The sequence below is a fragment of the Bufo gargarizans genome, chromosome 5 (assembly GCF_014858855.1).
Source record: "Bufo gargarizans isolate SCDJY-AF-19 chromosome 5, ASM1485885v1, whole genome shotgun sequence".
Taxonomy (NCBI): domain Eukaryota; kingdom Metazoa; phylum Chordata; class Amphibia; order Anura; family Bufonidae; genus Bufo; species Bufo gargarizans.
In genome coordinates this window covers 318,200,294-318,218,107 of record NC_058084.1, presented here as the reverse complement: position 1 = coordinate 318,218,107, position 17,814 = coordinate 318,200,294, and the positions used below count along the sequence as shown (strand labels likewise).

The following is a 17,814-nucleotide window of genomic DNA, read 5'->3' as shown; positions in this document are numbered from 1 at the left end:
GGATCCGCGGTGTCTGTGTTTTGCGGATCCGTGGATCCGCAAAACACATACGGACGTCTGAATGGAGCCTTACAGGGGGTGATCAATGACAGGGGGGTGATCAGGGAGTCTATATGGGGTAATCACCCCCCTGTAAGGCTCCATTTAGACGTCCATATGTTTTTTGCGGATCCGCGGATCCGTGGATCCGCAGATTCGTAAAACACATACGGACATTTGAATGGAGCCTTACAGGGGGGTGATCAATGACAGGGGGGTGATCAGGGAGTCTATATGGGGTGATCACCCCCCTGTCATTGATCACCCCCCTGTAAGGCTCCATTCAGACGTCCGTATGTGTTTTGCGGATCCTCGGATCCCCCAAACACATACGGACGTCTGAATGGAGCCTTACAGGGGGGTGATCAATGACAGTGGGGTGATCATGGAGTCTATATGGGGTTATCAGGCGTTAATAAGGGGTTAATAAGTGACGGGGGGTGTAGTGTAGTGGTGTTTGGTGCTACTTACAGAGCTGCCTGTGTCCTCTGGTGGTCGATCCAAGCAAAAGGGACCACCAGAGGACCAGGTAGCAGGTATATTAGACGCTGTTATCAAAACAGCGTCTAATATACCTTTTTGGGGTTAAAAAAAATCGCATCTACAGCCTGCCAGCGAATGATGCACTCGTTTACCTCAAGTTCCTGTGAACGCGTGCTCCTGTGTGCGCGCGTTCACAGGAAATCTCTCATCTCGCAAGAGGACGCGCCGGCGCGTCCAGGAGGAATAACAGGCCCGCCGCCAGGACGCAATCCTGCGTTCAGCAGTCCTGGGATGGTTAATAGGTCAAATATTAGTGATAAAATGACCTTTTACTGTAGAGAGAAAGGTTTATGCGACTATGAAATTGATGAAAGATTTCTGCCACATTGTGATATGCAAGCCTGAATCTTTTGATTGATCACATTATAAAACAGGTAAACAAAAATGAATTTAAAATGATTTTTATTAAACAATAGCAATGTTTGTAAATGCTCGTCGGTAATCATTATAAGATCACTTACAGTAATTGTATCCGTAATCACTAATAGTGATGCGCGGCAGGGGCAATATTCGAATTCGCGATATTTCGCTAATATTTGGGCGAATATTTGCCATATATTCGAGAATTCGAGAATTCATGATCTCTAAGCATAATTTTCTTTATTGCGAAAATTCGCATAAAAATTTGCATGAACTGGTAAAAAAAATCAAATATTCGCGATTACAAATATATTTAGCGATATTCTAAATATTCGCAAATTCTCGAAGTGCCGATATTCGCGATTAAAATTTGCAATTTGAATATTTGTGATCAACACTAATCAGTAATAGAAATTTCTGCATGTGTAAATAGGCCTTCATGGAGCATGAGCTTGCATAGTAAGTGGAGATGAGCAAAGTATTCAAAAATTCGATTAGGCTGCTTCGTCATAAAAAAAAAGGCATTTCTTTGTAAGTAGTGGGTGCCATGACATAGAGCAGAGTTTGCACTGCTCCCCATCATTGTACCCCTCAGATGCCGCGATCATGTATGTGTACACAATAATCGGGTGTAACATAAAAAAATAAATTAATTAAATCATATTTACCTGAGCCAATTGCCAGTGACAGGCCAGCTGTCGCCATCTTGATTGAAGATCTAGCGCAAAATCAAACGCAAAATCTTGCGTTTCCCGTGATGACGGTATGGTAACATCATTAGTCATTGCACATGGGATTTTGTGTGAGATCTTCAATCAAGATGGCGGTGGCAAGCCAGTCGCAAGCAAATGGATGATGTAAGTATGATTTTTTTTTATTATTTCAGGAAAAATCTATTTGCAACCACGAAGCATTTGTGGTGAAAATGCTGGCAGGAGATTACAGAAAAAAATTAAAAAGATGAAATATTGCTGCATGTGGCGGTATTTTGTCTGGCAAAACGTGGATATTCATACTGGAAATCCAACTTACCCCATTGTAGTGAATGGGATCAGTATGCCGGATCTTGTGCCAGAAAAGAATACTGGAATCTAAGAGCAGATGTGGACTCAGCCTTACACAGTTATAGGGCTGGAAAAAGACTCAGGTCCATCAAGTCTAACATATAATCCTAATGTATTATAGATAAAAAGACTGGGCACACCTAGGATATGAGGACAAATGCTTTAATTGGTAAATATTCTGATAAAACAAAATTGAATAAAATTATGTTGAATAAAATTACAATAGGGTATAGACCACAGTCTAGATTAATTTAGGACATTTCAACAACAGTACTCTAAATTGTAAAAATAGCAGCAATATAAAGAACAAAGTTCATTAGTGACAGTGGAGGTAATAGCGGTTAGAGATGATATAGTCTATAGCTTCCGCAATAGTGATATATCCACTTGAGAGAAAATAAATAGACTCTGTTACTTTGTAGCATACATAGTGTTTGTGGATCCACCTGTGGAGAATAAGATAATTTCTAGCCAGCACAGTCCTAAGTTAACCCTCGATATATCCAAAGAGAGGGGGATTAAAAGTGCCGTCAGTAAAGTCCTTCAATATAGTATTTGTTGGATACTAGTAACCCGTACACTGTGCATTTCGTAATCAATAGATGTTTATGAATATGTCCTCGACACTAAGTGCACACCGTATACCTAACCCGGCGGCGTCCCGCTAGCGATCAGGGTTTAGGTTAGAGTGGTGTGCCAACCTTGGCTGGATTACTATACCGGTTTTATAAATAAGAACAGTCTTACCGGTATATTGGATCTCCGGTCTCGACTGCGGATAGGTTCTTCTGTCCAGGAGAGGCTTGCTCAGATTAGTCTTTTCAGTTAGGGAGATATCGTCTTCACCGCGTTAGATGTTTGCTCCACGTGGGTTAGCTTATATAAGCGGTGACGCTTTACTCCCTTCACCTTACGAGCTAGAGCCTCTCACTGGATTGTCGCGATGTCTTTAGATAGGTCCGGAGATGTGGTGCACTCACATAGGTTCGGGGGTCTGACCAGACGCGTTTCGGGGTTGGGGTATCCCCTTCCTCAGTGGTAACCAGACCACCCGAACCAGCTCTCTTTTATACCTAAAAAGGTGTTGGTTGCAAGACCCGAAATGGATTCCGTTCCGGAAGTCAGCTAATTTTCTTCATCGTGTGTAGTTATTTGGGTTTTCATTTTATTTAGTCTGGCTAAGATAGTTATCTGCACAGGTCATTGCGCTAGTGTTTTCACTATGTCAATTATAGTGGATTTGTAATTATCTTCTTGCTGCAACAACCGCAGTTGTGTACATTCTTGATATTTTTGCATTTCCATTGCGTTATAGTATGCCGCTTCACCTTCCACAATTTATTGGGGTATAGTCTATATAGTGTAGTGTGTTACTTATCAGTCATGCACTTTTGTTCACTAATACCAGAAATTGGCTAATAAACATAATAGTAGAAATAGAAATGTAGGAATAGGCAATAAAATACAAATAAATATAAATAGTGAATATATAAATAGTGATGGATGTCTAAAAATAGTGACAGATAAAATGTTAAAAATGACAATAATGTTTCTAATATAGGTAATATCGATTAGAAATATAGCCTAAAAATATTAATGTTATCCAGTGTTCAAGATAACATTATGAAAGTGACTTTTAATTCCATTTAATATAGCACAGGATTAAGAATTATGCAGATGGGCATGTGATGCCTAATAGGCCACAGTTACAGAGACATCGCTAATATTAAAATGTGAATGGACAAAAGGATATGCAGAAAAAAGAGTCGGGAAATTCACACAATATCGAATTGCAGTGGTGGGTCTCATCTTGAAATATTTAGTTATGAAATATTTATTTTTCAATCAAAAATTTTTCTTTAATTTTTTTATTATTAAATAAGGTTTTCTGTTCTAAATTTGTGAATAAAAATGTTAGTATTATATTGTCGATAAAAATATATAAGTATATTGTCTACAGAAGTTTTTATATTTATTATTTTTAGGTTTTTAGATTTTTTAAGATATATATGTCTGTGGATTTTTATATCTTAAAAAACTTTTAGATTTTTATATCTTAAAAAATCTAAAAACCTAAAAATAATAAATATAAAAACTTCTGTAGACAATATACTTATATATTTTTATCGACAATATAATACTAACATTTTTATTCACAAATTTAGAACAGAAAACCTTATTTAATAATAAAAAAATTAAAGAAAAATTTTTGATTGAAAAATAAATATTTCATAACTAAATATTTCAAGATGAGACCCACCACTGCAATTCGATATTGTGTGAATTTCCCGACTCTTTTTTCTGCATATCCTTTTGTCCATTCACATTTTAATATTAGCGATGTCTCTGTAACTGTGGCCTATTAGGCATCACATGCCCATCTGCATAATTCTTAATCCTGTGCTATATTAAATGGAATTAAAAGTCACTTTCATAATGTTATCTTGAACACTGGATAACATTAATATTTTTAGGCTATATTTCTAATCGATATTACCTATATTAGAAACATTATTGTCATTTTTAACATTTTATCTGTCACTATTTTTAGACATCCATCACTATTTATATATTCACTATTTATATTTATTTGTATTTTATTGCCTATTCCTACATTTCTATTTCTACTATTATGTTTATTAGCCAATTTCTGGTATTAGTGAACAAAAGTGCATGACTGATAAGTAACACACTACACTATATAGACTATACCCCAATAAATTGTGGAAGGTGAAGCGGCATACTATAACGCAATGGAAATGCAAAAATATCAAGAATGTACACAACTGCGGTTGTTGCAGCAAGAAGATAATTACAAATCCACTATAATTGACATAGTGAAAACACTAGCGCAATGACCTGTGCAGATAACTATCTTAGCCAGACTAAATAAAATGAAAACCCAAATAACTACACACGATGAAGAAAATTAGCTGACTTCCGGAACGGAATCCATTTCGGGTCTTGCAACCAACACCTTTTTAGGTATAAAAGAGAGCTGGTTCGGGTGGTCTGGTTACCACTGAGGAAGGGGATACCCCAACCCCGAAACGCGTCTGGTCAGACCCCCGAACCTATGTGAGTGCACCACATCTCCGGACCTATCTAAAGACATCGCGACAATCCAGTGAGAGGCTCTAGCTCGTAAGGTGAAGGGAGTAAAGCGTCACCGCTTATATAAGCTAACCCACGTGGAGCAAACATCTAACGCGGTGAAGACGATATCTCCCTAACTGAAAAGACTAATCTGAGCAAGCCTCTCCTGGACAGAAGAACCTATCCGCAGTCGAGACCGGAGATCCAATATACCGGTAAGACTGTTCTTATTTATAAAACCGGTATAGTAATCCAGCCAAGGTTGGCACACCACTCTAACCTAAACCCTGATCGCTAGCGGGACGCCGCCGGGTTAGGTATACGGTGTGCACTTAGTGTCGAGGACATATTCATAAACATCTATTGATTACGAAATGCACAGTGTACGGGTTACTAGTATCCAACAAATACTATATTGAAGGACTTTACTGACGGCACTTTTAATCCCCCTCTCTTTGGATATATCGAGGGTTAACTTAGGACTGTGCTGGCTAGAAATTATCTTATTCTCCACAGGTGGATCCACAAACACTATGTATGCTACAAAGTAACAGAGTCTATTTATTTTCTCTCAAGTGGATATATCACTATTGCGGAAGCTATAGACTATATCATCTCTAACCGCTATTACCTCCACTGTCACTAATGAACTTTGTTCTTTATATTGCTGCTATTTTTACAATTTAGAGTACTGTTGTTGAAATGTCCTAAATTAATCTAGACTGTGGTCTATACCCTATTGTAATTTTATTCAACATAATTTTATTCAATTTTGTTTTATCAGAATATTTACCAATTAAAGCATTTGTCCTCATATCCTAGGTGTGCCCAGTCTTTTTATCTATAATACTTTACTCTATTCAACAGTGGGGTGACACTGTAGGACTGTGAGCACCCTTGGTTGGAGGATCAGCATTCCTGTGCATCTCCTTCACTATTGCTATATAATCCTAATGTGTAGATCCAAAGGAAGGCAAAATTCCTTCTTGTTTCTTACTATGGGAATTAGAATAAATAGCGGGACCAACCTCAGCTTGCTTACTCTATACAAATGTATAGGATTTGTCTGGTTTATAAAAGACGACCTATTTTTAAATACCCAGTTAGGGTATTATGACTTCATAGAGGGTAGTCTTCTATTTAGGAACATCATCTATTAGGTAGAATGGAGAGGGGCTTCAAATCAAGTGTGTAATGATCTGCCCTATGGTGGTAATATAGGAAATTTGTCCACTTGCCATTTATCCTTACAGATTAAGGTCTATGTAATGAATACGTCATGGGGTGGTCACCCAGGGATACTTCAGGCAAAATTAAATTGTCCAATGCAAAAAAAACCTTTAGAGCAGGTTCAGACATAGCAGAAATGCTACTTCCAGACTTACGGATGGAAAATTCACAGCAGCATACAGTTGCAGCAAAGTGGATGGAATTTTAACAAATTGCTGAAAATTTCTGTGCATAAATTGACACGGAAATTCCTAACATGCCGATTCTTTCTGCATACTGTGCCCTCATATTTCATTCTTTGTGATCCATAGGGGGGGACCCACTGCAAATCCATGACCAAAATTTTTGATGTAGACATGTCACAGACTTTTTTGGTCCTGTATGGACAGACCCTTAGACTGGAAAATCAGAGGTTTTGATGCAGTTTGATGGGAGGTTTTTATGAGTATTTTTGAGTCAAAGCTAGGAGTGGCACCAGCAGAAAGGAAAAGTAGTCCTTCTGTTATATTTCCCATTCATATCCATTCCTGGCTTTGGCTCAAAACCTGCATTATAAACTGCATATGTGATTCTATCGTTTATGGAGTGGTGTAGCATGGAGAGGGCCAGAGCCAAGCTAAAAGGGGCACCCGGCCACTAGAGCACTGTAAAACATTGGGGTTCAAACAGTGAATGCATGCAGTGCACTAAGTGCTGGGCGAGCATGCACTGACCAATCATCAGTTATCAGGCCCTGCAGATCAGGCCTAAAACATGCTGGCTGTGCGCCGCTCAAGTGGTCAGCAAGATCAAAAAAGCAACCAGAAAGGGCAGAGAGAACGAGGTTTTTTGTTTTTTTTTAAGTTTAAAGGGGGTGCATTGGGTGATGCGATGCAGAAAGGGACTTTTAGTAAGAGGAGGAGGGAAGGGGGTGCCAGTGCCCAGCTATGGCCCATGGGAATTTTGTATGATAAGTCTCAGTGGGGATGGCTGGGCTGGGGGCCCCACAGTGGAACACCGCCCCCATGTGACCTCCAGCCTGGCCATCCCCATGAGGGGGCCTAAGATGGCTTATAGGTGGTGTCCAGCTTTTTTTAAGTAAAGGCCACAGTGATAGGCTATGACTAGCTGATCGGCAGAGGTAAGACACTCTGCATCCCTGCCCATTATTTGTTGCTGGAAGTCGCTGCTAGAGCTACAGAGCATTGTAAACATCATAGTGGACAGCGCTCGTCACGGCAGTGCTGTTCCCATTGATTTCAATGGAAGCAGTGCTGTAGTGACAAGCGCTGTCCATTACAATGTTGATGTTGCAGTGTAGTTCTGCCACGACTTCTCATGAAGGAGCTACACAAAACAACTGATCGGCGGGGTTGCGAGGTGGACAAAATATTTAACAGAGGATTATTACTTACTTGTTATTCTCATGGGCCTGCTGTGCAGATTCCACTTAGGTTTCCAGAGTAATAATCCTCCTTATTATACACACAACCGTACTGCCTCATTGCCCATGCTGTGGACCACAAATAGTGCATTCCGTATTGTGGTGCGGGCCCGTTGACTTGAATAAGTCAGCAATCTGCAAGCTATGGGCAAAGACAGAATACATTCTATCTTTTTGCGGTGTGGAGGCACAGACCCGAAAGCCCACGGAAGCGCTTCCAATCCGTGCCTTTGTTGCGCAAAAGATAGGTGATGTCATATCTTCGGTAATATCTTGTGAATGGCGGACCCATTTAAGTCAATGGGTCTGCACTGCCATAAGGAGTGCACACAGCCAGTATATATTGCGGACTCACTGTTTAGGGTCCACAATACGGGCACTGAGCCAGTACAGTATGACCCCCTAGACCATAGACCATTCCCAATTCCCATTTAGGCCCTCGCCCAGCCTCACTGACAGTCAGAGTGGTAGGTGAAGGGGTGCAATACTTGGCTTGGGCCGGGCGCTGGCCACCCACACTACGTCACTGCCTTTATGTTAACACGGTTTAATACTTCAATTCTGCCACTGAATCTGCCACAAGATCAGCTTGTTTTCCAACCTGATTTTAGAGGCAAATCTTTATATCACAAACTATTTTTGAAGCTAATTTTGAAATGGATTAAAACGTTAATTTTCCACAATAAATCTTGCAAGGCATTACATTTTTTTGCAACATGTTATTTGTTACTGGGAGTCACAACTCTATTCAAATATTAAAGACGACTTTCTTGTAATTCTAGTTTGAAGAGCAGATACTTGATGCTTGTCTTTTTTTAATGGACAAAGCTCAATTGGATCTTTCTGGAAGAGGAAATCCTGTAAAGATCAGCCGGATTGGATCCGCAGTGGTATGGGCATTCATTTATTTATTGCATTATTCTTTATTATTTCTATCATCATTTCTACCCAATATTTATTCAGCTGATAATTGCTGATTGCAGATATTTGTGATACAATTAATATAGCATACTGAATATTACTAGCAATCGTTTTTTTTTATAAATGGGTTGTGAAGTTTTAGTCTGCTTTGTCATGTCCATATGTTTAAATCCATCTGCTAAAAGCATTTCCCAGGATACCATTTTTGACAAAACCGTATAGCCACTTTGTTCAACACTACAAAACAAACAGTATCCAGTTGTTTAAATGTCAAAATGTTTGGCGCATGGATTTCTAGGTGTACAGTCATACTGTCAGTGCTGATTACTGCAGCGCTGTTCTCCTCTGTCTTTGCTGTTCTCCTCTGAGCCTGGTGCTCACTAACTAAATAGGGAAATGCTGGGATGATAGAGGAGAATAGCACTGCAGCATGACAGATAACTTGCTAAAATAGTCTTTTAATAATATATCCAAAATACAGTACATATGAGGAAGTAGCGCAGGGCAGAGAGTCCAGAGGCAGGCTGAGAAGCTTGCCTCTGTGTGTTGCACATAGCTGTCTTCCGCACTCAGTAGTAGAGCAATGCTAAGTTAGGGTAGCTAAAGAGACACTTTACTGCCAATTTTTAAATACAAGTACAACTATTTCCCTAATATTTCCCTACACCTTTAAAAAGTATAACTTTAATTTATTCAGCCATTTGAGAAACAGTAGATCTCCTATTGGGATTAGACCACACTTGTTTTGGACATGATTTGACCAAGTCATTTAGCCATCACTACTTAACTCTTTTCAAAGTCACTCAGATCTTTACGATTGACTATCCTTCCTGATTTTCAACACATCAAGGTCAAAACTGACTTGTTCATTTGCTTCCAACATATCGCACCCACTGACAGTTGCTGTTATTTTGATAATCAATGCTATTCACATCTACTGACAGTGGTTTCAATGTTATGGCTGAACAGTGTACTTTCTGTTACAAGATATAATTCTCCCATATTGCAAACTTTCAAGTAAAAAAGTGGCATGGAATGAAACCTGTTCTTACACTTCTATTGCTGAAAAGATGAATCACGATTTCTTTCTTTATGAGAGGTGTATTATTATACTTTTAGTCTGGTGTGATGAAAAGTGGCAGGCCAATATCTGATGTTCAGCAATAAGTCATTTATAGTCGTTGACTGAATAATAACAGAATATAATTGCCCATGGCATCAAAGATATAGTGAAGCTCTTGGGAAGCCATATAACTTGACTTCAGACCTAATTGAGGGTAGCATCGTAACACTATTTCAAACGTATGCAAAATGAGAAAATGTAATTGTAGCTGAGAATGTCAAATTGTGTAACTAATGGGGGAGACTGACACTCACAAAGAAATGTATAGCGATACGTGATAGCTTGAATGACCTTATATTTTAATATTACATGTATGCATTTATAACAAATTATTTGTAAAGTTTAACCATGGACAGCATCAATTCAGTATAAGTCCAACCTAAACTGATAACAAATGAGACCTACCAATAAACAGGAACGATCATATAAATGTCAAACAAGGTAAAAAGAGGAGAGAATATTTAAAAGAAGAAAAACTGCTACAAGAGGACATCGTTTTAAATTAGAGGGGCAAAGGTTTAAAAGTAATATCAGGAAGTATTACTTTACTGAGAGAGTAGTGGATGCATGGGATAGCCTTCCTGCAGACGTGGTAGCTGCAAATACAGTGAAGGAGTTAAGCATGCATGGGATAGGCATAAGGCCATCCTTCATATAAGATAGGGCCAGGGGCTATTCATAGTATTCAGTATATTGGGCAGACTAGATGGGCCAAATGGTTCTTATCTGCCGACACATTCTATGTTTCTATGACAATAAAGCATGGTGACAGCAACAGAGCCAACAGATCAAGGGCAAATTGGATTGTAAGATTGCACTTAAAGGAGTTGCCTGAAGTTTTGATATTGATGGCCTCTCTGTCACGGCCTATGGTCTGCGCTGTAACACTGTTGCCACACTTGCGGTTGCCCGCGGCAACGTGTTGCTGTGAGAGCATGCGGTGGCAGTGTCTCGGCCTTCTGGGTGATTGCCGTGACATGGTTGCCACGCATGCTGTTGCCGGTGGTTACGTGTGGCTTAGTTTGCTTGTGTTTGCACTTTCGCTTTAAGTGGCTTCCTTCCTTTGTCTGGTGTTGGAAGGGTTAACTCCACTGGGTTTTTGTGTTTGTGGGTGTGGCTGCTTGGGCTATTTAGTCTCTGCTGGAAGCCTGTAGCTTGGGGGTACTCCAGCCTTGGTGTGTGCTGGAGTTATGCTCTGTCTGGTTGTTCCATCCTTCCAGTGAGGGCCACCCTTGTGGTCATCGATGTTCTTATGGTGTCTCACGTTTATTGCAGCTATGGGTGTCCTGGGTCCCTGTGTGGTTTTTGGTGTGTGCTGTGTCCTTTAATGTTGGTGTGGTCACCAGCACTTGTGCACGGGTTCCAGTCAGTGTGTCTGTGGCAGGTAAGTGTGTTACTGGTTTCACTTACCTGCCATCTCCTTTAGCTGTATGTGTTTCCCCCTCCCCCTTGCAGCCTGGCCTTAGATAGAGACTCCTGTTCCTCCGTGTTGTGGATGAACAGGTAGTCTCTTCCCTGCTCCTAAGTGAGGGATTTCCAGGGCAACTCAGGATATTAGGTATCCAGTGTATGAGCCGTCCCACCATTGGGGTCTGCTCATATGGTGAGGAGTCAGGGAGAGGATTAGAGACGCGGTAGGAGGTGACCTGCTCCCTTATCACTCCTTTTGGCTAGGCTGATCCCCTTTTTGCCTCCTCACCGCATGGTGGGGGGTTTCCCCCACTCCCCACCATGACACTATCCTTAGGATAGATTATCAATATCTGATCAGTGGGTGTCCGACTCCCGGGACCCCAACCAATTAGCTGTTTGAAGAGACCACAATGCTAAGCAATGCTACCTCTACCACGCCAGTGACATCATGTTCATCGGTCACATGGCCTAGGCACCACTCAGTTCTATTTAAGTGACTAAGCACTGGCACTGTGCTTGGTAAGCTGTGAGGAGGGTGCAACAACCACCTGAGCAGCGCGGCCTCTTAAAACACTTGATCGCGGGAGTGTCGGGAGTGGGACCTTCACAGATTAGATATTGATGAACTGTCCTGAGGAATAGACCATCAATATCAAAATCTTGGACAACCCCTTTAAGGTAAGTAACCTTATATAGGTAAAAGGCAACATGGGAAAAGTGGAGTAGAAAGGATCAAGCTGTCATAAGATGAAAATGATATTAAAGGAGTTTTCTGGGATTTTTTAAATGATGACCTATCCTCCGTTGGCTGCTCAAACAGCTGATCGGCAGAGGTCCCAGATGTCAAATTAGATACTGATGACCTATGCAGAGGATAGGTCATCAGTTAAAAGAATCCCAGAAAACCCTTTTAAATTTCTTTGACTGCACAACACATAGGGCTGTCTCGCTGATTGGATATGTGTGTTCAGTTGTGAAAGTATAGGTTCAGTATATTCTTCATTAGAGGGATCATTTTATATATCCAGTTAGTCTATGGTTCATAAACTAGCAGAGAGCCGGTAAAAACCATTTACTTGCATCACAATTATTTCAATGAGCACTGTGTAATACTTAATTTTCCCTGTGGAGGTGCTGCTGGGGAATTAAACACTTGCTGCTGTGTTCCTTTGAAAATTACAGCTGACTGCTTGGGGTCCAAGCACTAATATCAGCTTATTTCAAGGGACACATGTAACAAAAAAAAATTATTCTCAGTATTGATCAACAATTTTACTGTCAAAATAAAAATAAGGAACTGCCATGATTATTATTTTTTTTTGCCTCACATTGGCAATGTGAATATGTAAATTTTTATATTTGATGAATAAAAAAGTAATTGTCTTTTTTTTGCTATTGTATAGATAAATGGCAAAGATGATGATGGTGTGCTGGCAGGAAACTGGACTAATGATTATAGTTATGGAGTATCGCCATCTGCTTGGACTGGAAGTATAGAGATCTTGCTAGAATACTATAGTTCTAAGATACCAGTAAAATATGGCCAGTGCTGGGTCTTCGCTGGTGTATTTACAACATGTAAGTATTAAATGCTGTGTTTGCTAGGATACTGCCAACTAATAATTAGCAATGAGTGGGATGAGCAGACTTTTTGGTGCATTCTAGCACGATCCAACCAATTTATCTCTAAATGCAAGGTCCAACTGAAATGAGTCTAGAAGATACTTCTGGAAGTACAGCAATGGTAAAGGGATAAGTACATAGTGGAAATACTGACTCTAAATGCTGCTATAGTAGTTTATTATGTTAACTGCTATAGAGAGGCTATGTCTGGTTATCTGGGTTAAAGACCTGGTTTATCTTTTCTGAGTATGGCGTTATCCTCTCACAGGGGCGTAACTACCATAGTGGCAGACTATGCGACTGCTATGGGGCCCAGGGCAAGAGGGGGCCCAGTCTTAGTTGGGATTATCTCCTCTTCTACTGGAGGTGAATACTTGGTAAGAGCTCTACTCTCTAAAGGAACAACCCATGGGGGTTAGGTTTTGGGAGAGGGTTTAGGCAGAAACCTTTCTGTCCTGTGTGGGGGGCTTGGTTTGATCCTTGCTATGGGGCAATTGCTTCTCTATGTACACCACTGATTCTCCCCTTAGGACTTTTCCACATCTCAGCATCATTTTCAAGTCCTTGAAAAAAGCGTCCTTGTTTCATCCTTGCAGATGTCCATGACGGATCTGTGTTTGGTCCATGTCAATTTTTACCATCCATGTGTCATCCATAATCCACAGATGTTTCTCAGTTGAAAATTTATTTCAAAAGCATCTTCTATCAGTCTTTAACAAAAAATGGACGCATCACGGAAGCCACACAGAGGCCATCAGTGTTGTGTCTGTGATTTTCACAGACCCATAGACTTCAATGGCCGTGCTTGACTGCATCACGGACCAAAGTGGTGCATGTCTCTATGTTTTTTTTTACTGATCCATGGTAGGTTAAAAAAAAAAAAAAAGACTGAAGTGTGAACAGACACATTTAAATCAATGGGTACGTGTGCTGTTCGCAGAAAATGCGGACAGCACACATCAATGAAAAACAGAAATAAGGACGAGGCCTTAGTTCACAACTTGTGGATTCAGTTTATGGGCTCATGCACACGACCATATGTATTTTGCGGTCCGCAAAATATACAGAAGACGTCCGTGTGCACTCCGTATTTTCTGGAACGGAACTGCTGGCCCTGAATAAAACAGTCCTTTCCTTGTCTGTGATGCAGACAATAATAGGACATGTTCCTTTTTTTTGCAGAACGGAAATACAGACATAGGAAAACAGAAAACACACAGAGTAACTTCCGTATTTTTTTTGCTCACCTATTGAAATAAATGGTTCCGTATACAGTCCGCAAAAAAAACTGAATGGACACAGAACGAAAATACGTTCGTGTATATGAGCCCTACAGCAGATTTGTTTCAGCTGGCCACTGTAGGGGCAGGGGTGCGGAACATGTTTGTGATGGGAAATATTTAACCTTCTGAGATTTTGCGTGCATTCAAATTGAGGTACATAAGTGCTCTGCCAAGGATCCCTCACAACATGACCAATTTTTTTTTCCCCTGGTATAAAAACACAATGTTGACTTAGCATTTCTGCTGAAGCAATGCAGTTAGCCTTAGGTGTATGATTCCTGGCTGAGCAGATGAAATGAATCTAGTTGCCTGATGCTATAAAGTGAGACTCTGACTTATCTGTCAATATCCTTTTATAAAATCAGTAGTGCTCAAATTCCATTTCTTCACCTATAATTTTTTTCTTATATTTTTTTCTGAGCAAGATCACGATGGCAGCCATCTTGCCTGAGCTGTTCATAACATGTGTGTGTGTGTGTATATATATATATATATATATATATATATATATATACTTATGATGGAAGAAGTGATGTCTATTATTAGGCATAGTGGCAAGTGCAAAAACTGCAGAAGTTTAAGGATACTTTTTTTTTTCATTTTTTATTATAGATAGTAACAGGGAAAATTAAAATAACATCATTAAATGATTTCAAAATATATTTAACCCCTTCAGCCCCAGGTGATTTTCCGTCTTTTACATGTTCATTTTTCACTCCCTGCCCTCTTGGTGTCAAAACTTTTTTTTTTTTTTTCCATTCATACAGACATATAGAGCTTGTTTTTTGCAGTACAAGATATACCTTCTAATGGCACCATTCACTATTGCATAAAATGTTGTGGGAAGCAGGGAAAAATGTCTGATTAGAATTGAAAAAAAAAAAATTCACCACCGTTTTATGGGTTTTGTTTTTACAGAATTCCCTATGCGGTAAAACTAACACGTCAGCTTCATTTTGTGTTTTTTTTCATACTGAAAAAAAATAATAATTTGGAAATAGTTTTTCCTTTGCATCGCCATATTCTGAAACACCTAACTTTTTTTTATAGTTACGTCTATGGAGCTGTGTGAAGGCTCATTTATTTGTGGAGCAGGCTTTATGTTTTATTGATACTATTTTGGAGTGTGTTTGACTGTTTGATCACTTTTTATTACACTTTCTGGTGGGGGAAAGTAAAGCAACAAAAAACTGTGAATTGGCCATTTTAACTGCACTAAATGTTTGGGATAAATACATTTATATTTTAATAGTATGGGCATTTTGGGAAGCGGCAGTGCAAATGATTGTATTAGTTTTTTATTTTTAATAAGGGGAAAGGGGGGTGATTTGAGTTTGAATTTTTTTCTTACCTTTAAAAAACTTTTTTTAAACTCCTTTTTTCCCTTTTTTTTTTTTTAAGTCCCCCTTGGGAACTTTAACATGCAATTATTAGGTAGGTACTCCCATAGACTGCACTTATTTCAGAATGCAAGCTATGGGAGATTCAACATATTCCTGTGGATCACTGCCACCTGCAGGCCTCCATAGGAATATACCTATGAGCCATATTCAAAGACCCGACTTCTGCCGTACATGTATGGTGGCAGGTGGGAAGGAGTTAACATAAAACTTGATTTAAACAATAGGTCATTGTCTGACACATTCCCTTTAAATGGCCACTACATACAGTATGTGCACCTCAGATAAAGAGAATAATTTTAGAAACTTTTTGTTTTCAATCTGTTCCCTCGCTCCTCAGGTCAAGTAGGAAAGGGATAAGAAATTGTGTTCCTCGTATAAGCTGGGGGGGATAGCTCTTCTCCAGGGGTCATTCACACAAGTATCTTCGCCAGACACAAAGTTTAAGGTCCAAACATCGCTTTTATTTGGCACCTAAAGCATCATTCACACACGGTTATAACATGCGGCTTTCCCAGCCCAATGTCCATCAGCCTCCTGGCTGTACTCAAGTCCAATACCTTTATGGGGGAGTTTGGCCGAGTAGTCCTCCCGACTCCGGCCTCGTCACCCTCGTGCCCAGGCGTCACGGCGTCCCCCAATGTTCTGGATAGCAACTAGCCCCGTGGCCCCTCAGCCAGCCCAGCTGAGACCACTCATACAGAGCCTCCAGCAGGACTCTGTTTCAAAAAGACTCTGGGCCAGATTTATCATTAGCTCAGGTCAGAATAATGGAGTGAAAAAGTCCCCAAAAAAGTCCCAAACGCTAAAACTGCGCACAAATTTGCGACTTTTTTCTGCTCTGCACTATGCTCGTCAGTTTTCTAAAAGTGGGCATGTTTTCTTATGTAAATGAATCTCTAGACAGATTTACTATTGGGACTATTTAAAAAGTCGCAAAAAAGTTGCAATTTCACTCCAGTGAAGACCATGCTTATCTTATGAGACTTTTTAATAGAACATGCGACTTTTTCATAAAAACGTGCGACTTTTTCATAAAAACGTGCGACTTTTATAAAGCTGATTACTGACGGATAAACTGCTACCGTCAAACCACATTTATTACAGTCTTAAAGGGCCGATCATAAATCTGACTTGGCTAAAACTGATTTTAGCCATATGTTAAAGTAAAGTGAGCGGTCAGAGTAGTGATAAATCTGGCCCTAACGCTGGGTTCAGACCTGAGCGTTCGCGATGGAGCGCTCTGTATGCGCGATTGTACGGGCGTTTGCAATCGCGCATACAGAGACAAGCGAACGCCCATTGTCGCGCGTTCCCGCTGAAGTCTATGTAAGGTGAGAACCATTCCCATAGGGAATCATTGGTTCTTGCCTGTTGAGCGTTTTACAGCGCGTAGGGAGCCACACCCAAGACTGGGAGCCACACCCAAGTCCAGCAACAGGATTAAATAGCATCCCTGGACATGAGCATATTCCCAAATCCCGGACTGGAGCATGGTGAACAGGCACCCACCCTGCACATTGCCTGTTCCCAGTAAAAACCCACTTTTTCATGCTTCCCCGGGACTTTACTGCATCCATCACTATTCACATTGCCAAGCTGATATTTTCTCACAATAATTTGGAAAATTAGAGACATAGGCTTAAAAAGATAAAACTGACGGCTTGATAAAGAGGGGGAAAAGTCTTGTTTTCCAAAATCATTAAATTATCTAACTCCAGTAAAAGTACATTAAATAAGCTCCTACTAGCTTCTTATGTAACCTGAACCTGTTTCCCAAGAGATCCTATTATTAGCTGTATGAACGTATTCATTCTCAGTGGTAACCTGCTGGGAGGTTGGTGGAGATGACTTGGAACTGTCAACAGTCTAGGCATATTGTAATGCGATGGCCACAGAGTGACCTTACTGCGCATTTCATTCTGTAAGTGCAATATGGGTAAACAATACTGTGTTTATTGAGCAGTATATCCGCCTACTCGCTCTCCATGTCATCTCACTTTTTTTCCCTATAAATTTACGGCTATGGCTGAGCCTGAGAAGGAGTCATTAGCGTCATGTGTGTTTATGCTATTGCATGACATAGTTATGTTTCATTTGTCACATAAGAAGCTCAAAGTGCTCTGAGAATAGCTCTCCTGCAACATATTTAATTCTTATTACATCAGAAAAAATGTGCAGCCGAGTTTATTTTAACAGCGCACATATGTTTTCACATGTTGAAAAAGGATTTGGGGTCCCTGATATTAAATCACTGTATAGGTTGAGTTTAAAAGGATTTAAAAGCCAGAACAGT

General features: G+C 40.1%; 1 protein-coding gene across 3 annotated transcripts in view; it reads left to right on the top strand.

Annotated features, from left to right (window-relative positions):
- Positions 1–17,814, top strand: part of F13A1 (coagulation factor XIII A chain) — a 186,183-nt gene that overhangs the window by 82,531 nt on the left and 85,838 nt on the right. For all 3 annotated transcript variants that reach the window (XM_044294621.1, XM_044294619.1, XM_044294620.1), the window contains exons 6-7: positions 8,538–8,645; positions 12,616–12,790. In XM_044294621.1, coding sequence (XP_044150556.1) covers positions 8,538–8,645; positions 12,616–12,790 — 283 coding nt within the window. The remainder of the gene's footprint in view (positions 1–8,537; positions 8,646–12,615; positions 12,791–17,814) is intronic.